The sequence below is a fragment of the Carassius gibelio genome, chromosome A1 (genome assembly GCF_023724105.1).
Source record: "Carassius gibelio isolate Cgi1373 ecotype wild population from Czech Republic chromosome A1, carGib1.2-hapl.c, whole genome shotgun sequence".
Classification (NCBI taxonomy): domain Eukaryota; kingdom Metazoa; phylum Chordata; class Actinopteri; order Cypriniformes; family Cyprinidae; genus Carassius; species Carassius gibelio.
Genome location: NC_068371.1, coordinates 36,466,581 through 36,485,120, shown reverse-complemented (window position 1 = coordinate 36,485,120; position 18,540 = coordinate 36,466,581). Strand labels below are relative to the sequence as shown.

General features: G+C 38.9%; 2 protein-coding genes across 2 annotated transcripts; both read right to left on the bottom strand.

Annotated features, from left to right (window-relative positions):
- Positions 1-3: 3 nt before the first annotated feature.
- LOC128019490 (putative RNA-binding protein Luc7-like 1) lies at positions 4-6,290 on the bottom strand. The gene is made up of 10 exons (XM_052605489.1): positions 5,753-6,290; positions 4,925-5,019; positions 4,683-4,781; positions 4,486-4,596; positions 3,621-3,764; positions 3,315-3,491; positions 3,057-3,241; positions 2,049-2,078; positions 1,811-1,948; positions 4-1,104 (listed from the first exon to the last, which is right to left on the bottom strand). The coding sequence occupies exons 1-10, from the start codon at positions 5,811-5,813 to the stop codon at positions 861-863; spliced, it is 1,284 nt and encodes a 427-aa protein (XP_052461449.1). The 5' UTR covers positions 5,814-6,290; the 3' UTR covers positions 4-860.
- A 642-nt stretch (positions 6,291-6,932) lies between these two features.
- LOC128019480 (methylthioribose-1-phosphate isomerase-like) lies at positions 6,933-17,748 on the bottom strand. The gene is made up of 6 exons (XM_052605483.1): positions 17,383-17,748; positions 15,238-15,461; positions 14,087-14,256; positions 13,836-14,012; positions 13,532-13,756; positions 6,933-10,817 (listed from the first exon to the last, which is right to left on the bottom strand). The coding sequence occupies exons 1-6, from the start codon at positions 17,512-17,514 to the stop codon at positions 10,684-10,686; spliced, it is 1,062 nt and encodes a 353-aa protein (XP_052461443.1). The 5' UTR covers positions 17,515-17,748; the 3' UTR covers positions 6,933-10,683.
- Positions 17,749-18,540: the final 792 nt, after the last annotated feature.

The window sequence follows — 18,540 nt, the reverse complement described above, 5'->3', positions numbered from 1 at the left end:
ACGTTTTAAACAAGGAACGCAAGAGATTTATTGTTTCGAAGCATAATGACAAGGCAAGATGAAGTTTCAAGACATCCTCTCAACACAGCAAAACGAAAGAGTTTTAAAGGGGGAAGAGAAACACACAAATCATGGTACCATGAGAAATAACCCAAGACGAGTCACAAATGGATGTGGTTATGTGTGAAAAACTGGTGTGGGCTTTCTGGAGAAAAAAAAAAAAAAACAGACAAACTGAATCATATAATCCAGGTTTACTGCTCAGTCCAGCTCTGAGTTTAGATTCATATCCAATGAAATCAGAGGAAAAAACAGGAGACAATAATATCCACATCAAAATAATCATTTCAGGAGCTTTAATTATTTTAAAAAAAGAAAGAAAAAACAATAGTAGCCAGTTTAAAATGAGGAAAACATTTTCTCAGGTGGTGGTTTTATATTCCTGCAGGTTTACCTTCATCCACCTCTCCTTATTTTGCAACATAAAAAATAAACTACTTCTAAGTGCAATCTTTCCCCTCTACAACACTTCATGTTCTTTTGGTTTGCTGACTAGTTTGGATCAACTAGATCAACGTGTGTAACTCTTGCTGTCTGAAGCGTCATCTGTATCTCCAATAATGATGCTGGTCTTTCTCTCTCTCTCTCTCTCTCTCTCTCTCACTCACTCACTCACTCACTCACACACACACACTCACTCCATCTGTGACTGGCTCCCTCTCTGTAGCTGCTGAGCTTCTACTGATGTATGAGTAACCGGACGGAAGCTCATCCAGTTATTGACAGATCAGTGTGGCTACTGCCGGCTATGAGAAGGAGCAGGGATCGGAAGCTACAGTAAAGTATCTGAATCTTTCCCTCTAAATCTCTCCGGACTCTCTCTCCTCGGAGCTGGAGCGCTGATCTCTCTCCAGCGACACGGATCTCTCCCGTGACACAGATCTCTCCTGCTCTTTCATTCGGCTCATGTCTGGGGAGACGGGGGATCTCTCTCTCTCCATGTCCCTGCGTCCGTTGTCCCACCATCTCTCGTCCGCGGCGTTCTCCCGCAATCTCTCCTGAGGCAGAGGCAGATTCGGCTCCGGATCTCTGGTGTGTGAAGACCTGAAGAAACGTATCAGCAGTGAGTGTGACAGGCACAAATGGGGATGGAGATATATATATATATGTGTGTGTACATAAGTGTGTTATATATATATATATATATATATATATATATATATATATAAATTCAATTCCAAATATAAATGGAATAATTTAAAGCTAATTTCAAATTATTTAAAATAGTTTCATATAATTAATTTCAAATATAAAAATACTTACAAAATCAACATAATTCCAAATTGTTTGAATTCCAAATCCAGTCATTTAAAAGTAAATTAAAATTATTTAAAATGGATTAATAATTTTTAAATAAATTTACATTTTTTAAATTCCAAATATATATTATTTATTCAATTTAAAAAAATATCCACTGCTTTATTTACAACTGATCATGACCAATTAACATAATACACTGCATTTATTTGAAGCGAACATTGGTTTGATTGTCAATTATATTGTTTACACTTATTTTATTTAAAATTATTTAAATTACAAATACCAGTTATTTAAGATTTCCATTACTTTATTTCAAATTGATCTGTCTCTAAAACGTGAACTATGACCGTGTTACACACCAAATTTATTTATTTTATTTGAACAACACTGGTATCTTGTCATAATGTTGTTGATTACACTGATTTGACCACATAACAGTCCCTCCACAAGAGCCCAGACAGGTGGAGTCAAGCTGGAGTTGTTGTGGTACCTCTTCCTTTTGCTCCTGTGTGAGTGGGAGCGAGAGCGATGGCGATCTTTGTGCCTGTGTTTCCTCTCCCTCTCTCGTTCTCTCTCTCCATCCTCACGGTGCCGACGAGAGCGATGAGAGGACGAGCTTCCTCCTTCCCTACAAAGCGTGAGAAAGAGATATATATATTTATATACACATATACACACACACGATACTGATCCAGATGTTATTAGATGGGAAAGAAGCTGATGCTCACCGATATCGCTCACCACTTCTGGATCTGGACCTAAGAAGAGAGGGATGAAGGATGAAGAACTTATAAAGACAATCATGTTAAAACACTTATAAAACAACAGATATTTGACCGTTTTTTAATTTATTTAAATATTAGATATTTTGATTAATGTCTGTGAGACGGCTCTTTTAAACTTTAGTGAATCAGTTCAAAACACTGCTTCAAAAATTTGCAAGTCAAATCTTTAAAAACGAGTCTCTGTGTGACATTTCACGTTTAAACAACGTGTAACTACTGATTTACTACATCTCCAAATTAAACAGCAAAAACTAAATTGATCATAGTTAATTAGATCTGGCTTATTTTTAGTTCTTGAAGTTTTCAAGTTACTATTAGATTCTGAATCTATCTGGCTGTTTAGTCTATATTAACTGCCTTGAGCTGAATAATGACACTACGGTCTCTTTAGAGCTGCCTGCTTTATAATTGAATAGTTAGTTTCATAATAAACTGAATCAAACTGAGAATGACACTAACCTTGCATCACCGTTATTGAATCGCCCCTGAACTGAGCTGAATAATGACACTATTGTCTTCTGTAGAGCTGCTTCAGTTTGAGTTCATTTCATAATTTATGAACTTGGCAAAATCGACATGGTTACTGTTTTTGTATTTCTGATCTGAATCTGAACTACTTGAATCATCATTGAATATAAAGTGAATCAACACTGAACTGAATAAGGACACTCTAAAGCTAAAATTGAATTGGTTTCAAAACCAATAATTTTTACAACCTTATTATTATCTTGCCTTATTTTACTGTTCATTACTGTGAAGCTGCTTCAAAACAATTAGTATCATACATAGCACTACAGAAATAAATGTGGCTTCGACTTGACTATTATGACTTAACTAATCTGAAGCACAGTACATAAATATCAAGATACTTTTCCAGCTTTAATATAAAGGCCCCATTATGATTTCAACACATTTTGTAGAATGAAATGAAAGCAGAAGACAGAGACGGACCTCCTGCGTTCCCTCTCTCTGTCTCTCTCTCTCTCTCGTTCTCGCTCTCTTTCTCTTTCTCTCTCGCGCTCCCGCTCGCGTTCTTTCTCTTTCTCCATCTCCCACTCTCGGGCTCGCTCCTCCTCTCGGTCGCGCTCCTCTCTTCTCTTCGTGCGAAGGCGCTCCTGTTTCTCCGTCACAGCTTTCTGCGAATCACAGCAGATCGTCAATGAAGAGATGTGTGACAACAGCCCGACTGAGCTCTGTGTGCTCTCTTACCCTCAGTTTTTCAAGCTTCTCACGGATTTCGATGAACCCTATATGAAGTTTCCCTCCGAAGTGGTCAGCGAGGCGGCGGTCGTTGTCGTGGAGGCCGAGGTAGGCGGAGCAAACCTCACACACACGCAGCTTCTGCTGCTGGAAGCTGGAGGCTGGCATGGAGTTACGGTATATGTCCTAAACACAATAATGCGATTAGAACACCACTATATCTTTTTACACCCAATCAAATGGAGTTGTACAGGTAGTACAGAGGACTACAGTGTTATTTCCACCTGACCCCATGACCTTTGACCCCACACTGACCTCTGCCTCTTTCTTCAGGGTGCGTGTTTTCTCCACCTTCTCCAGCACCTGCTGAGCCTCGTCCACGTTCCCCTCGCCCCCCAGCTGCTCCGCACGCGCCAGCAGTTTCCCGATCTCCTCGTTCAGCTCGTGCACACGCTCCGCCTGCCGATCACAGCACACAGAAAACATCAACACTAAGAGTTACAGCTGTAAATACAACAAACAAGACTCGGAGTAAGGGGCAGAGAGTGGGACAAATGGACATGATATATGAAATTATGTGTGCTTGAAAATAAAAGACTTTGAATAACGTTATAAACTGATCGCAGGCAAAATAACTACAAGCTACCGAATGGCAATATATTACAGAAACCTATTTCTGCCACAAAATAAAAAAATATATTTAATAGTGACTTTTTATCCACTATTCTGACTTCTCACAATCCAGAGTTTATTTTACCCATAATTCTGACATTTTTTCAGACTCAGAATTCTATGCTAATATTCTACAATTCAGACTTATAGTTAAAACTTTAAAATCTAAATGTAAAATTCAAAAAGAAAACATCAGATGTGTGAAAAAAGTCAGAATTGTGAGATTTTGCAATCTACTTTTTTTTACTCTGTGGTGGAAAAAAGGTTTTGTAGGATATGATACCTTAAAAAAATAAATAAATAAACCGGTTTAAGCGGATCTATTTTCTGTTTGCATGCATTTCCTATCAAAACAGGAAGTTGGCAAAGGACACACTGAAGGGCCCATGTATATCAGAGCTGTGGACCAGGGCTCACTACTTGCAGGTGTGTGAAACTTCAATATGAAAATGATGTGCAAGTGAAATCTCTGTTCAGGGATTCCCCAGCGCAGGCCGTCAGGTTTTACCTTAGCAGCCACTTCAGCGCTGATCTCTTCCTGCGTTTCAACCAGACGTTTCTTGGCCAGTTCAGTTCTCCGGTCACAGTCTGCGATGAAGGACTGCAGGTGCTCTGCGGCCTGAGGAGACATGCCACAATCAGCCATTTATGAGCAGTTCACAGACACACAGTCAAATGTATACGAATGGAAAGGGTTTTACTCACATCCAGCTCAAAGAAATACTCCTGCTGTTTAGATGCGATCTCGTAATCTGCTCTCAAAGCGAGATCGTGAATCTTCACACACTCTCCCAGATCCATACGCTACACAAATACAACCATTTAGGAACCTCAGATAACATTTTTGATGTCATAATGCAACTGATGAAGTGCTGCAGTTAAAGAACAGGGTTTTGGATAAGGAAAGTCAAACCCACAGAGATGAGGATTGATAAAGAGACACTTACGGTTCCTGACAGTATGTCATGTGGACACGACTCCAGCAGATGACTCTTACACACTCGCTCGTCCGTGAACTTGATCCGCTGTCTCATCGTGTCTCCTGCGAGAAAACAGATCCACAGATTATGAGCATCCAAAAATCATCAAATCAAGCCACAATCAAACAAACAAACAATGAGACACACTGTTCAAATGAACAGCCTTGCAACAATTCAATTCACGATTCTCATTTAAAAATGAAAAATAATTGTTCAAATAATTTTGTAAGATAATATAATTATGTCAGGCAAAGCGTGGATCATGGCAAATGAATCATCATATTCATGATTCTCATACAACAATACATATATGACTAATATAGCCAAACTATAAGAGTTTTAATCAAACAAATTCACGAATGTTATAAAATGATGTCAAACAAATAATGATGTTAACAAATCAAGTAATTAATAAACATAAGTTAACCAAAATCATGCCAAAGAAATTATACTAATCATAAAACTGACCATGCATGTCAAATTAGGGATACTCATGATTTTTTTTTATTAAATTCAAGTCTAATGAAATTATTTCTCATGGCGACGACACCGTGGGAATAATCGATCTGACGTGTTTCCGTCAATCAGATTACTGAGTTTAGTGATATTAAATGATTTAACTAACCACAGAGAGTAATGAAACCGTGGCTTTTTAACAGGTTTGTCAAATAAATCGCTAGAGTATCACTGCACACAGTATAATTCACCAAACGGAGTCAGTTAAAGTAACGAATCGCTGATTGGATCAAACGCATGGTTTAGTTTCGCTTTGATGCGACTGAAAGAAACACTTACCATCTCTGCTCGTGCCCATGAGCTGGTCCAGCATGGCCCTCATCTGCGCCTGGGCCGACATCTTCACCTGTTTACCTGGTGCACGTGTGGAGAGTTAAACCGACTCCTCTTATCGCAGGCCTCGACACACACGACCCAGAGAAGACAAATCCCCTCCTGTACCTCACCAACACACACTCTACTAACACCACGGAAACTCCTGGCTTTCAAATCCAACGGAATGCGCAGTTTTTAGTTGAACTATTGCTAAACTCAGTCATAAATCAGTGAGTTAGCATCGTGCGTTAGCATCAGTGGCTAACTCTTCCCCAACGCCCCTCAGTCCGCCTAATGTGCGCTTATTTATCAGTCTTAGAGCTGCTTTATCAATCCGAGGTTCAATATGCAGTGTAATGGTCCATATTCGCAAAGTTTTGACAGTGTTTATTTGGTGTTGCTTTATTGTTTTATTTGTTTTTTTCCTCTCGGAAAGAGACTTCCGACCCGCGCACGCAGCTCGCCTCCCGCTCGGTGACTAGTCCTCGAGGAAGTGGCGCAGAGCTTGAGCGCTGATTGGCCGACGCACGGGTGACATCATCCCGTCGGCGCCGCTGCGCGTGCGCGTGGTCATCATTCAGAGCATGTGGACCAGTTTTAACTGATCATGTTAATGTACATAATACATACAAACAAAAGCCTAAATCTTTACCACGAATCTCCTAAACGTTTGTTTGTTCCTAAACCTACAGTTTATAAATTAGAAAAAATAAAATAAAGTTATTATTGGCATACACAGAGTGCTGGGTAGATTACTTACACATTGTAGTATTTCAACAAAATAAGAGGCATCATACAAAATGCATGTTATTTTTTTAAATAGTCCTGTCTTCTTGACTCGGGGACAAAATAAATATCTAACTATCTTCATATAAGTATCCTTTGAAGGGCAGTGCTAAATGAAAAATATATTTAAACAAAATAATCATCTGGTTCCTTCATGTCTGTATCTGACAATGAAAACTTGACGCTTTAACTGTAATATGTTTTAGGACCTTGAAATTCTTAAAGATATGATATGTTTTAATAGTAACGATCAAGCACTATTTGATTACTCATCAGAAGCCCGCTTTAATGTTCAATCTCCTTGTTAGCATCTCACAGGTCACTAATTACCCAAGAAATGACCACAAACACAACAGGATTGGTTCTCTCTGTTTATTGTACTGATGTGGAACAGACATCTTTTAATTTATGCATGTTGTATATTATATTCATATGTATAAAAAACATCCAGTCTCTAATAGTTTTTTTTTTCTCCAACTACTTCCACAGAATACAAAACCAAACTCAGATGTGATTATCAATTAGAAGAACGAGAACAAACAGAAACACAAAGAGGTCCTCTCAGACGGACGTCTGTCCACCGTCACATGATCGTTTTTTGGCACCAGAGTTTCCTCTCATCTCATTAAAGCACATGGAAAACATATGAGCTCATTTATCAGCTCGACTCACGCAGCTGACCGTCCTGTGTTTGGGTCGACCGCTGAAGAAGAAACGTCCCATCAATCTGCTCTCTCTTAATGAATAAAGATTTATTTAGTTTTGCATTACATTAAATTTCTGTATAATACAGAGAGAAGACTCAATGAAGGTTTACAGCTTTGGCACACCAGCTAACCGTTTCTACAAGAGCCAGGCCGTGCACGTGAAGCGCTTCAAAGCATTTCATCTTCAAATATCTTCAATCTCAGGCATTTCATTGCTTTTATTATAGATTTAGCCTCTAGCTGTGGAGTGGTGCGTCGTGTCTATAGAGGGCCTCTCCATGTAAGCTTTTTAACAACAGATTCATCACTAAGAATCACAATTCATGGATATACAGTGTATAGATATACATAAAACAAATCATCAGCTCACACGGTCCAATTCAAATAAAAATAATGTGATGTGAAAAACAAACTTTGTACCTTCAGAACATCACAAAGCCACACGGATGACCTCGATTTATGCTACATTATGTCTTTCTATATTTCTTATTCATTGTTCTGGTCTTCAAAATCAAATAAATTAAATTGTTTTGAGCTGTATTACGTGAGAATTTAGATTTTAAAAAAAAATTGACAAACACATGTACAGCTGCTCTAAGTGTGATGGTGCTACATTTAGTTTAATCTGATTTAAACAGAAGAAACTGTAAAAATGAATGTGCATTCAATACCATGTGTGATGCAAAGTTATTATTGAAATAATCCATAGTTATGTATAGGTAGATGCTCTATTAGCGTCAGGAGAAACTGTTGTCTGTGCGTTGCAACTGTAGCTGTACACGTGTGAGAATATCTGTATCTGCAATAGACTTAGGTGTAGGCTTACATGATGCTTAAAAGCGTCTGTAGTTTAAAAACCTGTAATAATGAGTGCATACATATTAAAAACCCAAACCGACACACTATTACTTGTGAAAAGTTTATCCAATTTCTTCAGGAATTAAAATTTTGGCGGTTTTGACATTCACAGTCTAAGCAATGGTGTTGGATTTTGAAACCCATTGATTGTTATTGTGCGTGACGCGTCTGGAGCATCTACCTATTCATATATCTATAGCTGCGTCCCAAATGATTCACTATACACTATGTACTCACTCATGTAATGTATGAACTATATATACGTTTATTTTGTCATTCATAATCAGAGTCTGCTCGCCCCTCCCCCTCCGCTACGCAATAAAAGATGCGACAACGCAGTGGATTAAGTGTCCAACTTTAGGTGTTTTTTTGTTTTAGTGCACTTTTTCTTTTTGTAATTTTCAATGCACTACTCGCACTATTTATACCACAAAACGCATAAGTGCGTGATTTGGGACGCACCATATGCCTTAATGAGGTCAGACGCCACTTTTTATTTTACGCGGATGAAAACAAGGCTGTGCAGTCATGGCACACATCATATAAAGGTCGTAATTTTCACAACTCACAACTTTCAAAACTGCTTAATGGAGTTTTCTTCCAGCGAACATTTTATTGGAAGAGAGGTTTCATCGGCTGAACAATCAGTGTGTTGTTAAACCACGCTTTGATCCATTGGATGTAGTGTACTTCAGTCCATCACAGCCTCGTTTTCACTCTGTCAGAAATGAAATATGGCGCTGCCCTGACTAAGGTGATTATTTTATTGTGGAAAAAACAGGGTACTATGATAAAAATCATAAATTCTGTAACTTTAATAAGTTTATACGATGGGGTTGTTATGGTGATTACAGATGGCACTGTTCTCTGAGCGGTGGGCGTGGCTCCGTCTCATTCAGCCAATCAGACATCAGTGGGCGGGGTGTTTTTGCTGGTCTCATAAGGCAGTGAGGATACTGGGCCTCGTTACATTCGATAACACGGAGCACAAGCCCAGACCAACTCACAGCGCTGATCCCAGATCAGACCCGCACTTAAACACAGCAGTTCGGCCGGTGTTGTGTCAAATCCTGCACCCATGCCAGATTCCTCGAAGTCACTAATTGCCTAATCTTAACCCCTCCACCACACCTACTCCTAAACCTACCAATACCAGGGGGTGCAGAATTCGGGACCACACCGGACTCTGACCCGAGATCAGGCCCCCCAGGCTCAGCTGTGATCGTACCTGTAACTACAACACAGAACTATGACAGAAACAGAGTGGAAGTACTAGAGGAGTCTGGGATCTCTTCTGAGGTATTGTCTAACATCTAGCTCCATAGCACCATTTTCCCACACCTTGATCAAATACATCTGCCTAAATTACAGACTTAAAGAAATATCGCAGGTTTAACTCGAGCATATGTGGTTTCAAGTACAAATAATTTAGATTCATAATTTATTTTCTGTAGGAATTTCGACCGATAGAGCTCGAGATTAACCTGAAAACTTCAACTGATTGTTCGTTTCAGGCAGATGGACCATTCTGGTCTTAATTACTTTATTCTAACACCTGTATTTACTTGCAAGCTCAGATAACATTAAAACCGTCTGCATACCAGTGGTCATACTGTCTGTTTTTGTTTTATCTGCTCAAACGCAGGTTTCCAATGTCTCAATGTTAATCTAGCATTTTGATTTAGTAACATGAGATGGCACTGCCTGGAAAAGACTGGCGTGCTTATGTGCATTAAAGTACATTAAGTTCAGCCCATATCTGAAACGGGCTTTGATTTGATATATCTATTATAACTAATAAACAGTCCGACCTGTAAGGGATAGTCTCATGAAAACACTTCACCTCAAAAGAAAAAGAAAATATGGCACTTTATTTTGCAATTAGTTTTGCAAAAATAAAATAATATCAAAGACAAGAATTAAATGCATTTTTCCCATTAGTGTAATGCAAAATATTTTCTCATTAAGAATGCAAAAAAAACAACAAAAAAAAAAAAGATATGTACTTTTGCAAATATTTTAAAATATTTTTATTAGGATTCTCATTGATGAAATAAGACCTGGACGAGCTCTGGGCAGGTTACATGAGATTCCCCCTTAGAGGACAGCAGTTGACCCGTATTTAGTACAAGACTTTTATTTTGAAATACTCTGAATGATCTACACCGTTTAACATCTCTGTGAAACACTTCCTGTTAAAAACTGGAGCTGAGCCAGATAGAGGGGAAGAAACGAGTGGAAAAGGGAACAAATGACCAAAGTTTTCACAAAGATGAAGACAAAAGACATGAGATGATGTGACATGAGCTGTACACTCAGAGAGAAGGAGAACGTGTGTGTGTGTCTGTGTGTTTACAAGCATCCCTGGGTTGTACAAGTGTGTGTCACATGGTGTTATTCCACTTTGTAAGTGTTGAATTGAATGGAGCGTGCCTTGTATACCTTGCGAACACCTCGGTGCCGACGCTTGTGTGTGTGATTAAAGGTGTAACTTCCCCACAGTGAGGTGCAAACACTCGGAGCGCGCCGGCGGTGAGCGGCTCCTTACAGAGCTGTGAGTCTCCCCGTCAGAGCGGCCTGTAGTTCAGACGGCAGGAACACGCCGAGCTCCGTGATGATGCCACCCGTGATCAGCTGGTGAGGAGTGACGTCAAACGCCGGGTTCCAGACCTCGATGCCTGACACAGACAGAATCAGGCTCATTTCACTCACTGATGGACTGTTAGAATTTATGGGAAACTTTGAATTACATTTTATTTTATATTTTCTGTTTGCATTTTAATTTTAGTTTTTAAGTTTTAGTAATTTTGCTGTAATTTTCGATTTTTCCTTAAAATATATTTATTTTTTCTTGTTGTTATTATACTACTTAAATTTTGAATAAAATGTTGGCTTTGGCAAAAAGCTAAAATAAAATAAGTTAAATAATTCCTTTAATTTATATTTCAGTTCTTTCAAATACCATTTTTAAATATGTAAACATATAGAAATAAATATATGAATGTTTTCATATTTAGTTAAGTATCTCTGGTTTCAAGTGTTTACACAGATTTAGGAACACTTATTTATTTTTTACTTTAACGTAATTAATACTAAATAATAATAAATGATAGGTAAAAATTGATAGCCTGAATGCACTGTAAGTCGCTTTGGATAAAAGCTTCTGCTAAATGCATACATTTAATTTAATTTTAATACCTTTATTCAAGCAAGGACATTACTTTTCTCAATGACGACAATAAAGACATTTATAATGTTCCAAAAGTTCTCTATTTCTAATGCGGTTCTTTTGAATGTTCTATTTATCAAAGAATTCTGAATTACATCATGGTTTTCACAAAAATATGAAGCAGCAACTGTTCTAAGCACTGATGATAATCAGAAATGTTTCTCAAGCATCATATCTGAATGATTTCTGAAGATCATGTGACACTGAAGACTGGAGGAATGATGCTGAAAATACCGCTTTGATCGCAGGAATAAATTACATGTATTAACATAGAAAATAAATGTTTCATATTGTAATAATATTTCACAATATACCTGTTTTGATGCAGTCTTGGTAAGTAGACGAAACATTTCATTTAATAGAGAGGTGAGGATTACTTGTGGATCATTGTGATGTTTTTATCAGCTGTTCGGAATCACATTCTGACGGCACCCATTCACTGCACAGCATACATTTCTCTAAAATGTACTATTTTACTCTACAGACAGAGAGACAGCAGTCTAGCTCACAACGGTCTGATTCATGGTGTTTCTCTTCAAATATAACAGACATATAACCGTTTCAGTCAGATAAGTTAATTTGTTGAGATGAAATGATTCCCAGGCTGATCTGGGACCGGTGTTCCCGTCTCAATCTCCGGTCTCGTCTGTTGTGCGTCAGACAGCAGAGTTCAAGACAGTCTCTCCCTCGAGACGCTGGCAGCTATTAAACACTGCAGCTTTAATTAATCTGATCATTCTGGCTCCTCTCTCTCTCTTCTGTTTTCACACATATGGAGGATCATCCCTCGCTCCCTCCCTCGCTCGCTCATATCAGAACCGTTTAATTAAAAGCAGCTCCGCTCTGTTTCTAATCTCACTTAAGCTCAGCGGTCACATACACACACACTAATCATCTTTTTCTGGTTTTCTCACCCCTTCTTTGTACAAAAAAAAAACATTTTGCTATGAACATTTAAAAAAAAAAAAGATAATGGAAAAGCTAATTTAATACACTTAATATTAATTATTACTTTTCATTACTTGTGAACTATTACTATCATTTAAAATAAGTGTTTTTTGTCTGAATGTTAAGATGTAATTTATTCCTGTTCTCAAAGCTGTATTTTCAGCATCATTCCTCCAGTCTTCAGTGTCACATGATCTTCAGAAATCATTCTGATATGATGATTTCCTGCTTAAGAAACATTTCTAATTATTATCAATGTTGAAAACGGTTGTGCTGCTTCATATTTTTGTGGAAACTGTGATAGTTTTACATTTTCATGATTCTTTGATGAATAATAAGTTTTAAGAGCAGCATTTATTTTGTAATAGAAAACACTAAGTCTTTACTCTCACTGTTGTTACATTTTAAAAATCACCCCAAGCCCAAACCTTTGAATGATAGTGGAAAATAAAAAGTCAAAGTATATTTTATGCAACGATTCACTCAACGCTACGATTCATGATACGGGTTTCACGATTCGATTTTCTCACAATTTTTTTCTAAACAAAATTAGATTTTAAATCAAATTATAAATGAAAAGGTGACCTTTTATTATTGTTTGGACAAAGTGCTACCCATTTCTTTGTGAAACAGAAATATGCCAAATAACAAAACTAAATTGAAATTTTGAAACAAACTTTGTTCTTTTGTTTTGTGAAACTACACTAGATAAGACATCTGCAGGAAACAGAGAGCAGAAGCTCTGAATGAGACGCAGTTTCACTCTCTGACAGCAGGAGGCGCTAATGAAGCAGCAGCCATACAGCTGTAATATCACTGCTGTAAACAAACCAGTGCAGCACTTATATGAATTATACAGAGACAAAATAAAAATAAAATATCATCTAAACTTTTCTAAAGACAGTCACTTCCCCTCAGAGATGTATTCATATAAACTCCCACCCACAACTGTATCATGATTCGTTTAGCATCTGATTTGAATCGTCACATATTTTAATTGATTTTCAACCGGCTCACTGTAAATCGTAACATCCCTACAAATGTTAGTCATTTAAGTGCTTCAGCTTAAACTAAATGAAAAGGTGAATTTTCTCCTCTGCAACTAACTAAAACAGGTTTTCATATCTTTCCATTTAATTGTAATGTTTTCAGGAGTTTTAGTTTTTGATCGTTATTGTGTGCAGTGTGATGTAATTCTGCCCTGTCTGCACTTACCAGGAGCGGCTACAGGAACTCCATTGATGCTGGTGAGCTCCTCAGGTGGACGTTCCTCGATCACGATGTCTCGTCCGCTCTCCAAACTCAGATCGCAGGATGTGCTGGGTGCCGCCACGTAAAACGGTATCCCGTGATGCTTAGCCGCGATGGCCAGCTGATACGTGCCCACTTTGTTGGCCGTGTCGCCGTTGGCCACAACCCTGTCTGCTCCGACGACGACAGCTGTGTGCACACAGCAACATTAACATCTGACAGACCTGATATTGACATGAACCTCAAGCGAACTGAGTCTTCCTGTCACCTGTGATGCCCTTCTCCCTCATGGCGAGCGCTGCCATGCTGTCTGTGATGAGGGTGGCCGGGAACCCCTCCGCCACGGCCTCGTACGCCGTCAGCCGGGCGCCCTGGTTGTAGGGTCGGGTCTCTGTGCAGTACAGACGCTTCAAGCGGCCCAGCGTGTGCAGCGACCGCACCACTCCTGTACGGATCAGTTACAGTCATTATCAGACATCACTCTTAATCTCTGCATCAGTTAAAATCGCGCGGACTGACCAAGAGCCGTGCCGTATCCCGCGGTGGCCAGGCTGCCCGTGTTACAGTGCGTGAGGATGGTGACGGAGTCTCGCGGGACGCCCGACAGGATGTGCTGCGCGCCGTAGTTGCCGATTTTTTTGTTGTCGTTCACGTCTCGCTCCAACATCTCCTCAATCCAGCCAATCACGCTGCAGCAGAGGCGTGGCCAAGAAACAGACATGTTAGAGGAAGATAAAAAGTTAATCAATGCAGCACTTCATATTTAGCCTGCTGATCATTTGTTTACTTTTTTGCTGGAAATTAAATGTTATTTTACATAATTGCGATTAAAAGTTTTCTCTCTGTGAATATCTGAATAATATTTATAAACAGCAAAACTAAAAACATACAACAACAAGTGTAATTTCCTTTAAGATATTGCACATAGTACAGAGGTGTGTAAATAATTTTAAATATTCCAAAAACTACTTTAAAAATAAACATAAAACAACAACAACAACAACAACAACAACAACAACAACAAAAATGTATAAAATAAAATACTTAGTTTTTTAATATCTCTAATTCAAATCCATTTAGCTCCAAAATTTGCTCACTGTAATAAAAAGTAAATTAAAATATTAAAAACTATTTATATATATATATATATATATATATATATATATATATATATATATATATATATATATATATAAAAAATGCACAAGCGAATTTAGAATTAGCTTTTATTTTTAGGTTTTAGGAAATTAGTGCTTCTTTTTTAATTTCCATTTATTTTATTTTCTCATACTTAATATTTATTTCAGTTCTAGTTTCAGTAATTTTAGTACTTACCCTAAATTTAAAGAAAATTTAGAATTTGCCTTGGCAAATAACTGAAAAAAAAAAAAGTTTTTCCATCTATAATATTGATATCTGATTTGATTTCAGGTTTACTTCAATTAATACACTATTTTAATAGTTCTAGTTAACAATAACAACACTGACACAGACACGATGATCTGAGTTTCTGATCTTTCAGAAGTAATATAGATGAAAAGAAAGCAGAATATAGCGATCTTCTCTGGATTATCTAGTTCGCCTGCTATTAAAACAAAACTCTAAATATCTTTCAAAGATGACATTTGTTCAGATATCCTATAATCTCCACGTGCCGGGTGGATTGTCACCTGTCTCTCAGCTGCTCTGTGTTTTTCTCCATGCTCTCGTTCTCGGTGAACTCCATGAGCTCGCGGGCAGCTCGGCCCATGTTGACCGCGGTGGGTCGGGCAGACGTCAGGTGGCACAGAGAGTCCCTGATGAAGCAGACGAGGTCATCGCCCCCAGCGCCCGCCCGCAGCTCCACCGCCAGGCTCAGGCACCCCACGATGGCCAAGGCAGGAGCGCCGCGCACCTGCAGGGTGAAAGGTCAAAACGCCACAGAGTCAGAACCAAAGGAACGCCAGGGTTTCTCATTAAGAGCCTCATTACCAGGAGCTTAAGTTCACACACACAGATGATCCATTTCAATTTAAAAGGATTTAACAGTTTCATTCAGCTCGAAAACCAGCTCACTGGAATGAAAAACTAGTTTTTTGAGGGGGTGAGAAAGCCCCAAAAATGTATTCATCATACTGATTAGAAACGCATGAATTGGTTCACCGCTTTGAGATAAAAAGTTCTGTTTTGAAGACACATTCAAGTGTATTTCACAAAACCCCTTTTACTTTCAAAATCAAGGAAATTCAATGAAAGAAATGCACAAAATACTACTTGCTGTTTTAAAGGAAAACAACATTTCCAATTAAGAGTTTAAAAGAAATTACGGAGTCATCTGTAGCTCACAGTTATCAGAGGTTATTAAAGAACTACAAAGAGAAGTTACGGTAAGCATGATGTCATAACTTCTTTAGAACTTGGAATTCTGCAATGAATAATCACCACATCATTCTGACATCATCCAGTTCAAAGAGCTGATCACATGATGATGTCACACTGTTCACCCAGAAATGAGGATTCTCTCCTTCACTCATCCTCAAGTTGAGGTTCTTTCTTCTGTCGAGCACAGAAGATAGTCTGAAGAATGTTGGTTACCGAACCGTTGACAGACAGTTAACCGTTGACTTCTATAGAGTAGAACCAACATTCTTTCTAGTATCTTCTTTTGTGTTCAACAGAAGAAAGACCCTCATACAGGTGAAGTGTGAGGAAACGATGACAGGATGTTGATTCTGGATGAACTGTCCCTTTAATAGTTGACTATTATAACTTGAAAATGTATGGGAATGTTTCTTTGCACAAGCCAGTCTTGAGAATGTTTTTTCTTTAGACAGAGAGTAAAGAGAGACTGTCTGGTGGACGTCTGACCGTGACTCGATTGTTATTCCCGTGCATTAGTAAAGCTCTGATGACAGTGACAGCTGCTGGCACAGGACCAGACCCCCGAATCCCCGATTGATCAATAATTCATGCGAGGTATTTGCTGAAACGACTATTAATGAAGCGCAGACACGCTGCCGGAAATCCAGCACCCATCACATTAATTATGACCTACGTTAATCAAGACTGACTGGAGAAAGAAAACTGGAAACACCTTTATGACGTCAAGGGAGCGTTCACACGAGACAGAACCTGTTTAAGAAGTTCTGAAGATTCTCACGTGACGTTGCATCATAAAAAAGAAAAAAAACAACCGTACTCTTAAAACTGTGTGAAAAATTAACGATACAAAATAATAATTGTGTATATATATATATATATATATATATATATAAAAAAATAACATCTGCCCGCAAAACAATAAACAAAGCTCATTAAACCACAAATACAACTGGTACGTTTATTAACATTTTTATATCCAATAATAATAATAATATATAATAATATATAATAATATATATATATATATATATATATATATATATATATATATAAACATTTCATACTTGCTTACCCACATAATTAAGACTCGAGCATGCATTACAAAAAAAAAAAAAAAAAAAAAAAAAAAACACTATCGCAGACTAAAGCAAGTAGCGCTGAATGATGTGCAGTATCATTCCAGAACATCACAGAGACCAGCTGGGCTTTTATTGATCACACTACACTGTGCTTCCTTCAGTTTATCACTCAATATCTTATGGTAGAAATATATTCTTCCAGCTCACTGGGACTATATATTTAGCGCAGGCTATGCGGATCATACATGCACGCGCACGAACAAAGCGCGACCCCGTACTCTGATCCGACACAAAGGGGCCTCTGCCCGGCTTTGAGATGGTCGGACGTGCGTGAACGGAACCGGGCAGAGGATCCGTCGGTCGGGCCTGCCGTACCTTCATGCTCTTGATGGCCTCATATCCGTCCCGCACGGAGCGGATCTCCTCGTACACGGTCTCGTGCGGCAGCAGCAGCTGGTTAAGGATCTGCAGAGACCCGGACCGGTACCGGATCGCTTCCAGCGTCATGACCCGTATGAGAAGCTGCGTGAAGGTATTCCGGGAGCGCTGGCGCCGATTTGTGACGGGTTCCGTCGGTCCGTTTCGCGTCCGGTGGCTTCGGGGTGTGTTAAAAGCGGGGTGAATCGTGAATCATGAATCGCGAATCGCGAGGTGTGGGCGTAGTTTAAAAGGCCTGCACGGATCGGAGAAAAACGGCGCACCGATCACGGAACCACGTGTTCGCTCTGGGCTCTGGCAAGAAGCCCCGCCCTCTTAACCACGCACACGCCTGTCAGTCAGCGCGCGCTCCCACATTGTGTGCGGCGCATTTGATATTCAGATGAAGCCTTTCATTATTCTTATAACCGCGGCGAAGGAACAATAAAGCGATTCAGACTATTCTTAGCGACTGAATGGAAGCAGCTAATGAAGAGCAGATGTTCAGACTCGCTATGAGGAGGACGCAAGATCATGTTTGGGGGAAAAAACATAAAAACGCTCACGCGGGTACTATTGTTCAGAATTTGAGATTTTATTAAATCGTGGCGTGTGTAAACCTTCACACAGAGAAAAAAAAACATTCCCCAAAACATACCCAAACATGCAGTGAATCTCAACTTTTTGGAGTACCAGCTCCCAGTCCAATTCAGGACCCCCAGAACAAAACGGACTCATTTATTTATCCTTTGTGATTTTTTGAGGACAAAATGCAATCAATTATAATTCTGACTTATCACCAGCTATACTGGGTTTTTCTTTCATGGGACTGTGGAGTCAAAACTTCTCATACTTTAAACAGCCCCCCTGCAATATGTCAAGGACCCCTCGTTGAGAAACACTCAAGGATGACTATGATAATAACATTTAATAACTAATTTATACAGATTTCTAACCTACCTTAAAGGTGATTTTTGTCATTTCCCGAGCATGACAGTCCATTAGCACTCATCGTTTAGAGCAGCCAGGACATTCTGCAAAACATCTTATTAGAGGAGATATTGAACTGAATGGCTTTAAAACAACCCAAGTATGAGTAAATGATGACAGAATCTC

Excerpts from the sequence above, each read along its gene's own strand:
- LOC128019480 (XM_052605483.1), bottom strand. The coding sequence starts at position 17,514 with ATGACGCTGGAAGCGATCCGGTACCGGTCCGGGTCTCTGCAGATCCTT. Across the intron at positions 15,462-17,382 it reads AGGCCATCAAGAGCATGAAG|GTGCGCGGCGCTCCTGCCTT; the intron begins GTACGGCAGGCC and ends TTCACCCTGCAG. Across the intron at positions 14,257-15,237 it reads ACAGAGCAGCTGAGAGACAG|CGTGATTGGCTGGATTGAGG; the intron begins GTGACAATCCAC and ends CCTCTGCTGCAG.
- LOC128019490 (XM_052605489.1), bottom strand. The coding sequence starts at position 5,813 with ATGTCGGCCCAGGCGCAGATGAGGGCCATGCTGGACCAGCTCATGGGC. Across the intron at positions 2,079-3,056 it reads AGAGAGAGGGAACGCAGGAG|GTCCAGATCCAGAAGTGGTG; the intron begins GTCCGTCTCTGT and ends CTCTCTTCTTAG. Across the intron at positions 1,949-2,048 it reads AGAAGTGGTGAGCGATATCG|GGAAGGAGGAAGCTCGTCCT; the intron begins GTGAGCATCAGC and ends CACGCTTTGTAG.